This window comes from Zonotrichia leucophrys, chromosome 11, assembly GCF_028769735.1.
Source record: "Zonotrichia leucophrys gambelii isolate GWCS_2022_RI chromosome 11, RI_Zleu_2.0, whole genome shotgun sequence".
NCBI classification, from domain to species: domain Eukaryota; kingdom Metazoa; phylum Chordata; class Aves; order Passeriformes; family Passerellidae; genus Zonotrichia; species Zonotrichia leucophrys.
The window spans coordinates 8504974-8522551 of NC_088181.1; the positions used below are offsets into that span (position 1 = coordinate 8504974).

Here is a 17578-nt window from a genome sequence, read left to right on the forward strand (position 1 = left end):
AGTGATAGAATTCTTATTCAATGAAAGAGGAACAGGTCCGCAAATGTTAGGTTTTCTGGGGCCATACAGAGTGCAAACCACTACTCAAAACCTAATAATCTTTTAATGGCTCTAAATATTTCCGTGCTTCAGTCTCAGTTTTTATAGGTACATCTGAAAATAAATACTGCTCTTAGAACGCCCTGACAGTGACATCTGAGTATTTCCAGGAACCTACACTATAAAAATGTCTGCCCACCACTGAAAGGAACACAGATCGACATTTCAGATAACAAACAAATGCCTTTGATTTTCTCTGTGTGCCAAGGAACACTGATATTGTCTCTGTCTCCTGGGCATTCCTCAATGTGCCTCATTAGAACGTTATGAAATGTTGCTCTATTTGTTCTGTTGTAAAATACCAAAACAAGCCCTGGGGCCAGATAGACTCCAAGGGAGCTGGATGTGCTCAGGCTGAGGATTGGCCCTGTGCATGGGGATGCTTGTGCCTGGTGTGGCTGGGGCAGGGAGGGCTGGGAGAAGAGGGGGGAAAGGGAGAGACACCCCTTTGGCACCTTGCAGCTGTTTTCTTCCAGTAGCTCAGCTAAGGAAAGCCCTAACCTGGAGCTGCTGCTCTTTAACACAGAAGCTTGACAAGACCAGTTTTGCTGTATTAACACACATCTGCAGGATTTCAAAGGTTTCAGTCTCTACAAAAGGCGTGGAGGCAAAGGCAGATAGAGAGCATTTTTAGAAAGGGTTGTTTTTCTGAAGTTGGAACTCTTAAGCTAAACAGATAGCTGAGAACATCTGAAAATACCAACAGTTTGGTTTTTTTTAATAAACACTTCCAAAGAGCAAACCAGAGATCTAAGCTTAAAACATGCATGGAAAAAACTTTCTGTGGCTGATTTTGCCACTGCATTTAACAAGTCTTTGGTGTTCACTACCTGCTTTGTCTCCTAATGATTCAAAGTGGTTACCAGATCTGCACAGACAGGATGAACAGTGGTACAACATTCACTTACAATTCATAGAAAATTAGCCCACACCTCTTCTGCTATTCCAGATGCCAGTGTGTTAAAGGGGAATGTCTAATCCTGCCCTGTGCTAATCCCATCATGCTTGCTTAACTACTTTAGTCCAGTTACTCCCAAGATCTTTTCCTCTACTATGAATAATCTTGAAGCTCAAGTGGCAAAGGCCCATTTCCATTTTTAGAGATTTAAATGTCAGCCACAAACTTAGATGTAGATTTGTCTGGAGATCTACCAAATATGGACTCTTCAAAATTCAGCCCTTTCAGAAAGGTCAGAAGTGACTGGGATTGCAAAATCTCCTCTAGTTTGACAAGCTTGCTCTGAGTTGCCATGCTATGGACTAAGAGAGTCCTGACTTTGGACAGAGCTTCAACAGTGTCTTTTAATCCTGTTATTTCACACATCATGATGGGATGTTGCCATGTGGACTCACATCAGCTTTATGTACAAATCAAAGTGGTGCATAATTGCTGGCTTCAAACCCTTGAAGAGTTTGCCCTGCATGATATGGTTAACACAAAACTCAAAAATACTGTGATGGAACAAATTAGAGTGGCGTGAAATAGGATTGTAGTTACAACATCTAATTAGAAAGCACTGTGAATTATACACTTTTTATTCTATGTAAGCTGGTTATAAATAGGACAGTAAGATTGACCAACAAAAAGTTGCTTCTTGAAACCTGCAATGCAAAAGAGTATTATAGGATCAACTCTTATACCAGAAACCAGAGCACTTTATGGCTCTGCTAGCCCTGGATAGCCCTGGGTAGCTGATTCCCAGGATAGCAAATATTAGTTTCTCTGGTTCCACATGCCCAAAGCAAGTACTTCAGCTTATGTTCTCTTCTGGGTAGAGACTAAGGGGTTGTTGACAACATTTTTAGAGTTTTTGCTTGAAGATGAGCTGCTTTCGCTGAGGAATCATCTCTCAATGTACTGCACCTGTATCAGCCTAGCAGCTATAGAGGGTTGTTGATACAGAGGGTTCCTGGACCTAAGGCTCTTTTCATAATGGATATGTCTCTATTACCTGTTTGAGGACTTTGGAGCACCTGGATGTGGTGGTGGCAGCAGAACCTCACTGTGTAGGCTGCTGAGCTTTAGCATAGCCTGCAGAAGTATCTGCCTTCCTCCATCTACACATTAAGATAGCAATGGCTTTGCTGATATAGGTGTCTCAGAGCTGGCTGGCGCCAGCATCCCTGGACTGATGTGTGAAGAAGGCAGGATGGCTGCCCTGGAGATGGTGGCAGTCCCAAAGGAACTGTCCCCTTCCCCTGTGGCACTGTGTGTTTGCTACAGGACCTCTATTCCTGAATGAATGCCCAGGGATTCCCTGTGCTGACATGTCGGTGTCCTGGCATCATTTCTGTGAGACACACCAACTCTGTCTGACATTTGGTAAACTGATCTGGTTTTAGTTTTGTTCCTTAGTTGCCAATAAAGTGCCTTATTGCCACCACAACAGAAGGACATCTATAAAAGCATGGGAAAAGCAGGGTTGGATTACCCCCAGCCTTGTCTGGCTATTCTGTGCAGAGTGGCTGTCAGTCTGTATGTGTGAGCCACCAGGACTGTGGGGCACTTTGGTTTTGACTTGGAATGAGAGAGAAAACATGCAGGCAGGCCTGCCAGTGTTTCTTTCCTGACATCTCACCTTAGAGGGTGGAAAAAGAAGCCTGACTCCAGATAAACAGCCTCGGGCAGTGCGTACAGAACAAAAGGCTCCTGGCACCTGTGCTTTCTCAGGGGTGCTGCCCCGCAGGTCTGAGCTCAGGGTGTGCTGGCTCTGTCTGAGCACAGAGGCTGTGCCCTCTCTCCGCAGAGGGGCACTGCAGCATTTGGAAGCCCAGGGATGAAGGCTTGGTGGTGAGGAAGGTCCACGTGAGCCATCTGCCCTCTCAGGTTGCTCCCTGCCATGTTGTGTGTTGTATCTGCAGAGGCAGAGCCTGCTCTTGGAGCCAGGCCATTCCCAGAGATAACGGATGGGACAGCTTTAGCCCTGTTTATTTCAGCCTGTCCCAGCCAAAAGCTCAACTTGGGGATGAAAGGAATAGCTGTTCACAGAGCTAGAAGAGTACATGCAGAACTGACCTTTAGAACAACCTTTTGCAGTTACAGAGATGCTACGTTCATGACTCCACTACTTGCTATTCTATTTAGCATTCAGCCAGAGTCTACTGCCCCTTTCTTTCCTGTAAGAACTGCAAACAACCACCTAAGGATCTTTGCTGGTGGTCCTGCACATGAAATTGGATCTCCTTTCCTTCCACATATCAAGCCCTTTATTTCTGACTGCTCCTAGCAGATGTCCATTCAGATTTAGGTGCTGGTCACTGCTTCAGCTGCCCTGGATTTACAGCTGTAATTTTCTGTGTCTGCACAAAGATGCTGGTGGTTCAGCAAGTTGTTTCACACAACACTGTGATGTCTGGTTCAAGCCCAGAACTATGGTAACCCTCAAGTCTCTGTAGCTCTGTAAGAATTTAATCTCTCAGTGCTACCACCTTTATCACAGGCATTAATGAGCACTTTTCATTAGCAGTCTCCCTTTCCAGGCCAACAGAGAGGAAACAGAAATGAAGTTGGTGTCTCCCTGTGGCATGCCTGGGCTTGGCTGCCATTTGCAGAGGATCCCTGAGCAAAGCTCCCCTGAATCCTGCCACCTGCCTTGAGAGGAAGCAGTGATGCTTACCCCAGCTGCTCCCCCAAAGGACAGGAGCTGTCTGTCCAGCAAGGAAGATCAGAGTGAAGGCAGCATTGCCTCTGCTCACCTGATGAGGCCCCACTCCTTAGCCCATAGATGATCCCTCCTCTCCAGAGCAGCCAAGAGAAGAAAGCAGTTCAGTGCTGGGGAGGAGATTAGGGATGAACTGGAAACTGCCCTGGCACTACTAAACCTCCTTTGTGGTTTGAGTGTAGCAAACTGATCAGTAACTCGTGGTCTGAACTAGGAGCTGCATGATCAGTATGAAGTGAAATCTGATTTTTCTGGCTTGCTGGACTCATTCTTTCCAATCCCAGGCAATTCCCTCCAGCTTCTTATGGAAAAGGGCTTAGAACTGCATGGTGTGCTGGTGCTGCCTGACATGTATAATAGGGTTTGCACGGGCTGCTGGGGAAAACATCTGTTTACATCTGGAATTTAGCTTGCAGAAAGCTGGTGCTTTGTGGTGGAGTTGGCTCCTAAGCTCAGTTCTCTTTCTAAAGGATCACTGAAGACTCTTGAACACTGGAACTAATTTCTGGCAATCTCTTGGAGGATTTCAAGGCAAGTCAGATAATGATAGTGTAGACTGATGGGCTTCCCTTTCCCATCAGCCTTTACTGTTTATTTGCTGTCCATTCTTTCTTTGCAAAGTTGATGGCACAGGAGAAAGGGACACAGTGCAATAGCCTGTTCACTCTCTCTATTATTTGTGCTCTTGGATCTGCCTGGAGATAGGAAGCTGAAAATGTGTGCTGGCAAGCAGTGTGACCCCAGAAGGGGGTCCTGCCTGCCCAGGATTTTAGGGGACAGATGATTAGTGGTGAATGGGCAGCTCAGAGCTGCTGCCCGTGTGAATTACCATTAGCAGCTCTCTCCTCATCATCTTTCTTCTTTTTACAAATGTATCAGTTGGATCATGCTTTATGGTAATTTGGGATGTGGTGGGCATGGCTCTCTCCCTGTCTGTGCTGTGCAGCAGTGCCTGGGGAAGGACAGTCAGAGGTGTCTTGTGGTGGCTGCACTGGTTGTGGTTAAAGGCAGCTGGGGGACACTGAGCCCAGACACTGCATGAGCAGGCCAGGCTTGGCACCCTACAGCTCTTTCAGGAATGGGAAGAGGAGAGCCAGAAAAGGGGTGTCACCCCAAGAAGTGGCTTTTAAGCTGATTCAATGTCTGTGCATACATGACTGAAATAAGCACAGCTGTGGTTTGGGTCTGGTGTGTCTTGGTTTCTCAAACATCATGGCCTGGGGAGCCTTGATGCTGAAACCGCTCAGATCCCTCATGCTGGAGGACAGGCTTCCTCCTCCTGGTATGCTGTGCAGGGCTTCAGGGTTGGGATTGTTTCAAAGGTGTAAATTTTTTGCTTGCATCACCAACAAGAAATAGAAGATGCTCAACACTTGTTCTGCAACAACAAGAAGATCATCTAATCCAAAAGCTCAGCCCTGCAGAGCTTACATGCTGCTACAAATCGTCCTAGAGCTTTTCCCAAGGTTCTGTTCTTGAAGAGAAAGTTGAGGAAATAAGGATTTTTGCCTACTCACTGGTCACAAGACCTGTCTGAACTTGGCTCACAATCCACTGTAATGCTGAATATGGTCTTTTCAGCCTGGGTATGACTTTTGCCTCTGGAGCAAATTAAGTGAAGAAAGCTGCAACAGCAGCATGCACACCCAACTGCAGGAAGCAGATTTAACCTCGTGCCAATTCCTGGGTTAAGGATCTCATGAGTGGAAGTGAGAGTGGGAAGACTCAAAAGCCACAGAACTCGTCAGCAAAAGGTGTCCACCTTGGTGGAAGCTGCCTGCAATGTGCATTGAGGGCAGCTGGAGTTGACAAAAGCCCATTCAAAACCAAGGAACTCAAATGAAGATGGCACAGATATCACCAGTTAGAAACATGCCCATGGAAGAGGAACTTGGCAAGAGAAAAGCTTTCTAAAGCTTGTAGGACCAATAACAGCAATTACAAAGAATAAAAGCTGGAGGAGAAATGGCTGTGAGACCTTTGGGTAAGGTGGTGGTAAGGTGGTGAGGAAAAACTAGCTCAAAATTCCCATCTTTGGCATCCACAATGTCACACTGCACCTCCAGACAGGCTGTGTTGCAAACCTGCCCTGCAGAAAAGAAAAAAACTCCACAAATGGGATGACATGTGGAAGGGAGGAACAGACGTGAGACCTGCTCCTCACTTGGAAGAAATTAATTTGTAACTTTACAGAGCTAACTAAAACTCACTGGATGGTGTCTACTGGCACCTCTTTCTTGTCAGAAAAAAAATCTTTTATTGCCTGTAATATCATCTACCAGAACTAAAAGCTCTCACATTTTTAAATAAAAACACAGTAAAATTGGCAAGCCAAACACTTTCCTGGACTCAGGAAATTCTCCTTCTCTGCCACTGCCTCCTTTTGCTTGACTCTGATGGCATGGGCAGAGACAGGGTGGGAGCAGGGCTGAGCTGTGATCCAAAGGGAGTGACCATGGCTGTGTCCTGCTGTGCCCTTCCTGAGGAGCACTGGGCAATGAGGTTTCTCTCTGGAGAACAGCAGATGCTGCAGTTAGAAGGGAGCAGGATGGGTCCCTTTTTCCTTCCCAAACATGTAAAGGGTTATTTTAGAGATGTAATTCTGTTTGTATCCACTCTTGTTGCTGGATGCTTCTTCTCCTCTGTGCAGTACAATACCCTCCCATCCCTACTGGTAAAATCTTATTGAACCAGAACAATTTCTCTGGAGGACAGTCTTGCTCCAGTTCTACTGCCAGACTAACTAAGGAGTAACTGGTTTTATTCAATACATGACCATAGAACCTGAATACCCAACTGAACATCTACAAGGTGTATTCAGCATGTAAGATTGACTTAAAACCCCCCTTCACATAAAGGAACAAACATCTGCCCAGGGAGGTTCCAAATACAGAAAGGTGGGTGACAAACACAGAAAGGTGGGTGACAAATACAGAAAGGTGGGTGACAACCATGTAGCTACCCTGAGCATTTACTGTAGGATTGCTCCTGTGTGTCACTTGAGTCTCCATTCCCACGATCTCAGTGTAAATCAAGAGTAATTCCTCTCTAATCAATGGAGTTAATCTAGTCTTAAACCAATCTGTAGGCAAATGAGGACTTAATTATACATAGCCAACCCCAGGGAATTATTTCTTAGTAAGGGAAAAGTATCTAGCAACAGTCTCACCGTCAACACAGATACAATGTGTGGCAAACCAGAAACTCCTACAGCCCTGGAAAACGAGTAGCACAGCAAAAAGGGAGAAATGTGTTCAGAGCCTGTGGGTGAGATTTTCTCGGGCTCCTGAGTGGGTTTTGACACTGGGAAGGGATGTGCTGCTGCCTGGAGCCATTCCGGGGTGACGTGATGTGATGTGGGTCTCTGCTGGGGAAGGATGAGCTTTCCTGGGGCCCACAGTGACTATCTACCAAAAACCCTAAACCAGACACAGGCTAATTCACATATCCTGCACTTTTTCTCTCTTCATTTTCTCTTTGACTTTGACCACAAGGCTAAACGTTGCCAAGGTGCAAAATGATACTGTTTCACAGCAGATCTTGAGGCTTTGTTGCTTCTAACCTTCATTTGGAGCTTGATTCTTTCCTTCCCTTCAATGGAACAGCAAGAACTTCTGCCCAGTCACCTGCCACAGCAATTGTGACCTGGGTGAATGGCATCTCTGAGCTCCTGCAGCCCTGGCTGAGGCTGGTCCCTGCTGCCCTGCCAGGCACCCTCACAGCAGATTCAGCGAGTGAGACTGAGGTCAAAGCAGTAATTGCTGCTGTTAAATTAGTTCCCTTGCGGTATCTTTAATCACTTATTACCAAGGTACACAATACTGATTAATAGCCTCAGTAAAGTCTGTATTTGGGTAATGAAGTCTTCATGTGTGGCAGACATTCTGCCATCCCCATGATTGATGCAGCGCAAGGGACACGTTTGAGGTGCCACCACCCCACTGTGTCTCTCTGTGAGGGAAGGCAGCCTTAGCACTCTCAGCTGATCCAGCCCATGAGAAGCCGCTGCTCACTTTGGAGGGACAGGTTCCCCTTGGATGGTGTGGGGCTTGGGCACAGCATGGGCACATTTCAGCTTCCCTAAGGGCAGCAATCAGCTGGGAGCTCTGTGTCCAGCTCAGCAAAATTCCCCTTTTGGAAGGATGGGACTTCACAGCCACAGGCCATGAAATGGCTCCTCTGCTCCAGTGTGTTGCCCTGTCTGGGTTCATTCCAGGGTGTGAAGGCAGTGGGCTGTCAGCAAGGCCTTCTCACACCTCCCTGCTGAAGCTGACAATGAGAGCTGCTCTCACAGAGTGTGGGGTGGCCAAGCACCAGGGTTCAGAGTGCCCTTGGACCTGCTGCTCCTGCAGGGGCACCTGGCATCGTGTCCCTTGGGGGCTGCATTGTTTTGGGGTCTCTGGCCAGAGCAGACCATGGCAGAATAAATAAAGCCCTGAGTTTGTGAGCATCTGCTGTAAGTAAGGAACAGGTTCCGTGTTCCATGTCCCTCCTCTCCCATGTGTTTGGGCACAACAAAGCAGCTGCTCACACTCTCCTTCTTGCATCCCAAGCTGTGTCAAGCCCAGCCTGCCTGTGCTCCTGCCATTTTGGAGCAAAGATTACCCCTCAGCACCATCCCTGCATAAGCATCATACAACAAAGCCAAGGGATAGATCCCTTGTTTTATGCCTTTTTGTGAGTTATGCATCAGAGATCTGCTTAAGGCCAGGAACACCCTACACAAATGTTTTCATTTTACATCTGGAAACATTCAAATAATAGGAACATCATAGAAGGCATGTGGAAAATAAATATTTTTAATGGCATTCCTAAAACTGGTGAGTAAGCAGCGTGACTCAGCAGTGCTTCCCAACATTTCCCAGAAGAGATGGAAATAAATCTACTTAATAACTGACATGTATTTGAAATGTGCTGAGTAGTTAGTATTATCTGCAATTGCTGCTTGGAGAGCTGACTTGCAATCATACCTGAAGGCAGCATCCAAGGCTGTGGCCAGATGCAACCTGAACTTCAGTCTCAGACATGGTGGTGACTTTCTGGAAGGGCTTCAGCAAGTGCCTGATCCCCCAGAAAGGCAGAAACACATTGTTGAAGCCTCTGCCATGCCAGTGTTTAACTTCAGTGCCTCCCTGAAGGACAGACAGTATCTGCCTGTGTTCACCAACACCAGATGCCACCCAGGGCAGGGCCACTGTCACCTGCTCTGTGGGGAGTGGCTGTGCTGAACCCCCTCTGATGAGATGAATCTGCCTTGGCCTGCCTGTGCCATCCACCAAGAAGGAGTGAATGGGGTGTGCAGCCAGCTCTCTCCTGACCCTAGACCCAGGAGCTGCCAGGAAACCCCTTTCCAAGGAACAAGGTTTGCCCCTTCTCAGGGCTCTGCTCCATCTGCCAAATATTTTTGAACAGTTTGTCTTTTGTGCTGCCCCATTCTGGTGCTTTCCAGGGGTTTCCAGAGAAGCCATCTTCCATCACTGTCCTGTGGGAATGGAAAGCAGCACTCCACCTCTCATTAATTTGCCACAAATGTTACAGTCCCATGTCTGCTTCACCCTCCCCTCTGTGCCTTTTCCCTGTCACACCATGGCCGACAGCCCTAACTCTGGCTGAATTTGAATAACAAATCTCAGGTACAACAAATACAGGGGAAGGCAGGCAGCCCTTCCAAAGAGCAGGAATGGGTGGGGTTTCTTCTTTTCAAACTAAAAATATTCCCTGCATCATCCAAAAATCAGTATCAAACACATAAAGCTCATGGAGGAAAAATACATCCCTCTCTCAGTGAAAAGAGTGCACACAAGGAGGAGGGAGGTCTCATCTCCCTGTGGCATAGGGTCAGCATTTTCACAGGTGAACAGGGGTGTTTGACAGTTTTAGGGGAGGTGAGGATCCTTTTCAAGGATGCTTTGGAGGACTAAGGTTGTTAATTCCTCAGAAATCAAGCCTGAAATGGCAGTTGACAGCAGAAGCACCATAAAAAATCTAACATCTCTAGAGATCAATTTGCACCTGAAGAAGCTGTGTCTTCCACCACCCAGGGAGCAGACAATGCCAGGAGAACTCATCACAGATGCTTTTCTGCTGGTGGTTGGCTGAAGAGGAAGGCAATATCTATAATTTAAAAATTGCCCTTTGGGTATTTTCTATTTTCACTGATCTTCCCATACACAAATGTCCTCAGACCTCTCTTATCACTACACCCATCTGATACCCAAAGGGATGGGTAGTCCTTCAGGTGCAGACTGACCTGATCTCTCTTGATGCCATGGAGAGAGGAGGGAAAGCACAATGAGTCCAAGCTCATTCCTGACTTTAATTCCCTCTCCCAGCACCAGTGACTGCTGCTTTGTCCTCTCACTGTGTTTCTCTGGGAATACTCTGGCACTGTCTTTAAAGCCTTCTTTAGGTGGTGAAAGATGTGATTAGACTCAGTCTGGAGCTTGGAGTTGGAAAGAGGTGACTGTGGTCTCTCTCTTATCAATGATCCCCTGAGACATCTCTTAATCTTCTGGTTTTCTTCAAAAGAAAATTAAATGGCTGGTTTTAATTGATGGAATCTGTTCTGGCCAGTGCTTTTGTAGGACATTTAGCTACAAGACTCATCTCAGAATTAGGAAGGCAGCATGGACAGCAAGTATCACCAACCTACAGTGCCTGGCTGATGCCAAGTGCTCAGCAAAGAAACAGATCTGGTGGCATTTTAAGGTGTGACCACATCTCTGCTCTCATCTGGCTCCCTGAGAAATGACGCTGAAGTGCTTCACTATAATTTTTTTCCCCAGAAATGTGTTTTCTTAGGAACAGATTTCTGACTGCTCAGAGGGACTGGAAGACCAGGTGAATTTCTGTTCCACCCTGTCCCCTGCCCATTCACCATCCATGTCCAGGAGAACCCAAAAAGCAAATCCAGTGTTTACTTTAGAATGAGAGTTTCCATGCCAACACCACAGATATCATCCTGAAACAGGACCAGTGTGAAAAACATCAAGCTGGCACATCCCTGCTCAGCAAGGTGGCACCTTCCAGCGGGCTGCCGTCCACACCACGCGTGTTTCCAACGCGCTGCGCCACTGCCGCCCACCTCCCTGCTCCCTCTGGATCCATTCCAAGAGGTCTCTTTCATTCTTTAGGAATTTTAACTAAAACTGGTACACTGGGCCACCCTGGGGAAGTTTGGCTTTTCAGAGCTCTTGTGAGGGATTAACAGTCTTCTGCTGAAAGAAAGGTTGCTGGTACAGCCTCTGGTGCACACTGGCTATGTGTGGTTCAGGTGCTTGCCTGGAGCATCCAGCTGTTTCTACTATTACTACTACATTTTCTGGCCATGATGTGCTTGCAGCCATGACTCCAGCAGCTTTTTCTCATTTCTGATCACTATCTTTATTAGCAGCATGAGTACAGCAAAGCAGACACTGGTTCTGGGGGATCTTTTTTGCCATGTGAAAAGCACCGTATGTTACAGACTTGATGATCACGACTTCAGCTCTGCAGGAGCACAGCCAGGCTGTACTGCTGCTAAGCAAGGTCTCCCAGGTCCAGCCACAGGTCTCAGCTGACTTGGCTGGGATCCCTTCTGGTTATGACAGAGTTTGACTCTCCCTAAGCAGCAGAGCAAAGGCATGGAAGTAAACTGTTTCAAACTCCTTCAGCTGGCACAAAGTGCTATCATAAACTGCCTTTGTGCTCTGTTATTTTAGTGGTACCATTTAATTAGGAAACATCTTGTATTTTCAGGGGCTCAAGGAGTTTTCAAAGGAGGAAAATATATTAGTGGGATGTAGAAACTGCTGCTTTGTTTAGAGAGACTCCAGAGATGGTGCCATGAGGCATATGGGTCATGCCCTGTGACCATGCAGGCAGAGCTTACTCTGGGCTTCCCCTTGTTCTTTGCTGTCTCCCTCTTTCTCCCACACCCTCATTTTGCAGCAAAGATTCCAAATACATTGGCCATCTTGGCTGGGCAACCACAAGCGTTTCTTGAATGAGCCAAGCATCTCCCTGGCAACAAGGCAGGCTGTGACAATAACAAGTGCTTTCCTCTCTGTTTCATGTTTCCCACCTCTCAAGAAATGCCCTGCCCTTTATTTGTTCCCCACCCCTCAGAAACACAAATAATGGCTACTGAAATGTGACTTGTAGAAGGACCAAGAGGGAGGTGTGTGAGAAAGGTGTCTGCAGCCTTAATGGAACAGTGACAGACTTTTATGAAGGGCCGGCTGAAATATTTGTCCTGGACTCTTACTTGGGTATTTGTACTGGATCTGACACAGTACAGCAAATATGATTATATGTGAGCTGTGAGTATTGCAAGAAGACACTGTTTGCAGCTGGATATCCAGACAAATGCTGACACCAGGTAAAAATGGCATGTCTAGTGCCACCTCTTTGTTCCATTTTCCCTTTTCTTCCACTCCACCCCGCTTTTCTACAAAGCAGCCCTAAGTTCCCATCACTTACAACAGCAGACCAGCAAGGATGCTGCATCCTCAGCCAAGCAGCACAAGCCCAGGAATCCTGTGTCCATCCCCTAGATCTCCCAGGTAGTTAAGGGAGGCTTCCTACCAGCACAGCAGTGCCTGATTAACCTCACCTGCCCTCCCTGAAGTTATTAGCATTTCTGCATTTCTGAGAAATCTTGGGTTGGGGACACACAGTAGGAGCCAGCTGGTCTAAACAGATACCTGACTCAAATGAAGTAGCACAATATCTTGAGCTGACAAGTACAAAAAGCCAGATATGCAGAGCAGATCTTATGAAAGAGAGATCCTCCCCCACACTGCTCCCCTCCAGCGCTGGAAGGCAGCAGGTGACAGTGGCTGTGACTTTGCTCCTGCCACTGCCAAGCAAGAACAAGAGGAAGAGGGCAGCTCCGAAATTCCCCTTTTGGCATGTGCAGAGGGGAAGGGGCTGGAGGCACCAGGTTTGTACAAGCACCTCTCTGTTCAGGAGCAGATTTGACACGGATCTCTTTGCCAGCCGCCCCGGGTGGGCTGTTCAATTACACTACAGAAGGGTTTTTTCAAGGCTACTAACCAGTATTTTAAAATGTCTCAGCACATCTTTGTGTGGCTCACAGTTCAGGAGTTGCAGACCATACATAGCAGAAGGTCACCACAGACACATTTTGCTACAAAGTCCAAAAGAAAAAAAATCCCAATAGAAATATTTTAACATTTCAGCAGCTTTTTAGTTTTCCTGTTCTTAGCTGAAGCAGAGACATGTCCAGACTTACACTGGGGAAAATGTGAAGATCACTGCCTGCCACCTCTGGACCCCAAGTGCTAAACCTGTGACCTCTCACCTCAAACAGCTGGATCTGAGCCATGCAACTGATATTTGCATTCTCTGTTGAGTATTTTCTGAACAATTTCCGTCTGTTTTTGTCTGATTTATGAAAATATGAGCATGCTCTACAGCTGCTTTCATACCAGCCTGCACAGGGCAGGATGCCCATTGCAGCCTGGGACCAATCCAACCTGAAGACACCTCCCCAGGCCCCCCAGCCTGGCTGCAGCTCTGCCATTTCACCAAAGCAGGATTGTAAGTCTGCATTTCCAAGCGGGTTCTGGGGTCAACATTAACCCACAGAGGAAGAGACCTTATGCTGCTTCTGGCTGGGGTTTCTGCAGCCGGGCTTCAGAACCAGATTTTCAGACAGAGATATGAAAATCCATCCTTACCCTGCCCTTCCTGCTTGATCCTTTCCAAACACTTGGACTGACTTCTAGATTGCTGGTTTCAAACCTCCATTTCCCATTTCCTCTGCCTGAGTACACTGAAATGGAATCAGTGAGGAGCTTGTTTTATTAATACATTTGCACTTTAGAGGACCATTTAATCCACAGGCTACATGTTACAGCCTGACTCTTTCCTGCCTGCTAATCTGATTATCAAGGTAAGGACTGAGCAGTGCCCTACAGAGCAGCTGGAGAGTCCTGAGCAGGCAGGCGAGACTAAGCCTCAGCCTCTCTTCCTGTGTGTAACCCCTTGTCTTGTCAGGGATCCAGACCCAGGGCAGTGGTGGCCCTGGAGATGAGCAGCACCCAGAGCTGCCCCTTCTCCTGCAGCTGGCTCCTGTCCCCTCACTGACTGCTCCTTTTCTGCCCACCTTCATGTAACAGGTGAAGGATTTGCGCCTTTGCACTTGCACAGCTTTTCTGGAGTTCCAGCCTGGCCCGCCGTGCTGTGCACAGGGATAATGTGCTGGGAGCTGGCAGGGTGTGCTCATGCCTCCCCTGCTGAAGGTCACAAAACAAGGACCTGGGCGCTGCCCACAGGCCATGAACCTTTCGTGAGCTGGGCAAAGCTGCAAGAAAACTCACTGCCCTGGACAAGGAGCACACAGAAAAGTGAAATCTGACACTTAGGCTGTTTTGTTCTCGACCTGGGGACAAGTCCTTATCAGCAGAGAGGTCAGCAAGACCTGGAGCATATGCTTTCTGTGAATTATTTTGTCTTTTTAGGTTCTATTTCTGACACTGATCTCGCTTTGACCGCCAAAAGCAAGGGGGTTTAGTCTTCCCCCAGTCTTTTCACTTCTATTAGACTAAATATTGGAGGTACAATAATGGGCAAGAGAAACATGAGAACAGTGAGAGGATTTGGTTATTTTCTGTCAATAACAACATGCATTTATTAAGTAGGGGAGGGTTTTTTTGCTTTGATCATGGTCAGGGTATCATTTGGAAGGGATACAGATGCAGATCCATCTCCCAGAAAGTGGGATGGGGGAAGCAATAATAGCCAAGTGGTCTCTGGGGAAAACCTGTCCTAGGCCCAAGTCCCCTCCCTCCCTGCTGCTGAATCAGGCTGGAGCAGCCACAGCCTTGGCTCCCCTTCCCGAGCTCCCTTCTCTTGGGGGCTTAAGTGATGAGTAGGGGAAAATCCCCCACTAAAAGATTTGCATTGGAAACCCTTGGCTGAGGAATGACTTTTAAAATAGAAAAGCTTTGCCTGAAAAGGGATGAACCATGCAGCATAATACTCAACAAATCGCCTGTTTAATGGCCTCTCTTTTTAGCAGCTGTGCATTAATAACAAAAGCAGGGCAGCAGAAGCCATGTGCTTCTTTGTAAGATTAAAATAAATACTATTTCATACTAATACCAGCAACTTTCTGTGCCTAAGAGAAAGAACACAGCCTGAGAGACTAGGTTTCCTTCCCTTAAGTTTCCCTTTTCCTCTTGGTTTCCTTTTCCTTTGCTGCTGAATGAAGAAATATTTCTGCCATCTCTGAAGGGAACAGACACACTGGACCACCCTCCCAGACAGTGGTTTGGTTTGTAGTGGTTTGTGGCAGGCTTGTCTCACACAGTCAGCATGACACCATTGGAAGACAGGAGTAATTCATCCAGAACTACATCTTAGGGGAAACAAGGCTGGAGAGAACTTAATCAAACTTATTTTTTACTTTGAAAAGCATAATACAAGATCTTTACTGCCATAAAGCATAAATTGAAACAACAGTGGTTCACACTTGACATAATGGGGACTGTAAGAGCAGTGGAGCAGGGTGCCCAAAGAGAGTGTGAAGTCTCCATCTTTGAATGATTTCAGACCCAGCTGGGTAGAGCCCTGAGCAACCTGGTTTGACCTTAAACGTTACCTGAGCAGGGGTTGGGCTTGACACCTCCTGAGCTCCTCTCCAGCCTGAGTTATTGTACAGCCCTCGGAACATTTGGCATCTTTTCCATGGGAATATGAACGGACACAACATTTTGTTCAGCTCAGAACTCCACCTCTCGTTCCTGGCAGTCCTGATAACAGCTCTACTCCTCCACCCCCTGTACTGTGCCAGGCCTGGCACTAAAGCACTGATGAGTTTTCCCTCCTCAAATTAGGACTTTAGGTGCTTAAAAAAAATTTTAAAAATTACATTTTAAAGCTGTCTGCCACAGACTATTTATCAGCCATGGAGAATGAGTTGTTTCTGTTTTCCTAGCATAGGTTTTAGCTGAGTGAGATACGTTGCCTTGCTGAGAGCTGAGTCACTGAGTAATCAACAGATTAATGCATTCAGTTTGAAACCATCAGCATTAGTTCTCGGCAAGCTCACAAGAACTCCATTATGGCATCATCTCCACGTTGGGGATGGAAATGTCTCCAGGATTTAGAGTTCCTACGGGAAAATCCCTAGATGCAAAGAAATCAAAGTACCTCTATGTGATTGGGAGAAATAAGGCACCTTCTCATACAGTAACACCACAGCAGGATTTTGGCGTCCCTTCTAGTGAATGCTTTTATTATCAACACTCAGATAAGGAGTTTGGAGTATGTTGTACATCTGTCATTTGATAGCTACCCAAAAATAGTCACAACAAACTCACTGGCATATAGGACTTTGCCTTTACCAGGTCCTTAATTTGAAATTATTTTATTTCCAGTGAAATCAGGTAGTTTTACCTTCTCTGGGATTGCAGCATGCAAAAAGGGTGGTTTTGACTCTACTCTAGGGTTCTGAGTTCTTCTGTGTGGGCTTGGTCTGAGCCAGAAATGCAAGGCAGAGGCTGGCAGGGGCACCTCACAGAGGAGCCACTGTTTAAAAATAGGGAGCTGGTGAAAGTAATCACAGACTAGCAACTGTAAAAGGACAGGCTGGCCTAGGTGTGTGGTACAAGAAGGCTGCCAGGGATCACATAGCTGTTCTGATAAGACAGATGCCAATGCTGCTGCCTAAGAGCCTGTCCATACCAATCTTGCTGAAGTAATACATCCCCTTGTTTGCAACTGAAATTGCGGTTTGGGTACACTTAAACGGGGGATGTGTGAGTAAAAGCCAGTCAAGCCCCAATGAAGTTAATCCTAAAAGCTTTCCTACGTTAGCAGGCTGGTGGAAGGGCTTTGAATGGCAGCAAGACTTCTCCCTGATTCATCAGTCCATGCAGCTTGTGTGTCCAGCACATGCAAAGGAGACGGGACACAGGACTCATGTTCTCACTGTTTTCTCAAATTTGACAGTAGATCTGTCTAGGCTGTCCCTAGACAACAGATTATTTTTCTTCCCTGGCCTGATTAGAGCCAGGACATGAGAGATTGTGGCTTTTGTGACACAGTGGTCCCCAGGGCTACACTTCCTAGCCTAAGCGTACAAATGGCACATCATGTGCCATTGTGTCTCTGTTGTACAAAATGCATGTGCAGGAGGCATACAGCAGTGATGTAAATCTCCCCTCCCTCCTTTCCCCTCCAAGGCCCTGAGACTGTGCAAATGCCTCCTGTTCCTGGTCTGGAGTGTGTGCACCCTGCAGGGGTGCTTGAACTCACCCGTCGCTCCTTGTCGCCGTACTCGATGCCCAGGGTGTCCATGGCACGGACAATGGCAGCCAGGGACTGGATAGTGTTGCTGTAGACCACTGGCTTGTACTGCTTCACGTCTTCTCCAGAGAAGCCATCCTCATGGATGATCCTGAGGAAAATGCAAAGGACAAAAAACCCTTGAGAATGTAATTTCAGTGGGAGAGACATTTAAAAGACAGCTGTGCTCTTCTGAAGAGCACATCTGCTGGCTTGATTTGCTTAATTTAGTCAGCATTTCTTTTTAAACCTTTCTGGTTGTTCACCAGTAGTGTGTCTGAGCCCAGTGCTGGAATTAGCATCCCTTTTACTCTCTATCAAGAAGGTTTTGTGCACAGTTGGTGCATATGGTACCTCCTTCCCAAATGAACTGCAAATGCTGAAGCCTGGAGCACCTCGTGTTCACATGCTCAGCAGTCACAGGGAGGAGGCTTCCTGGTCCTACATTACCTTCCCAGTCAGGGTCTATGGAAATATGTTCAACGTGGACAAATCAGATCAGATCTTAACCACTGGAACAA

The 17578-nt window shown here is 46.9% G+C and overlaps 1 protein-coding gene across 2 annotated transcripts in view; it reads right to left on the reverse strand.

Moving 5' to 3' along the window:
• Positions 1-17578, reverse strand: part of GNAO1 (G protein subunit alpha o1) — a 145170-nt gene that overhangs the window by 74539 nt on the left and 53053 nt on the right. For both annotated transcript variants that reach the window (XM_064722767.1, XM_064722768.1), the window contains exon 3: positions 17028-17169. In XM_064722767.1, coding sequence (XP_064578837.1) covers positions 17028-17169 — 142 coding nt within the window. The remainder of the gene's footprint in view (positions 1-17027; positions 17170-17578) is intronic.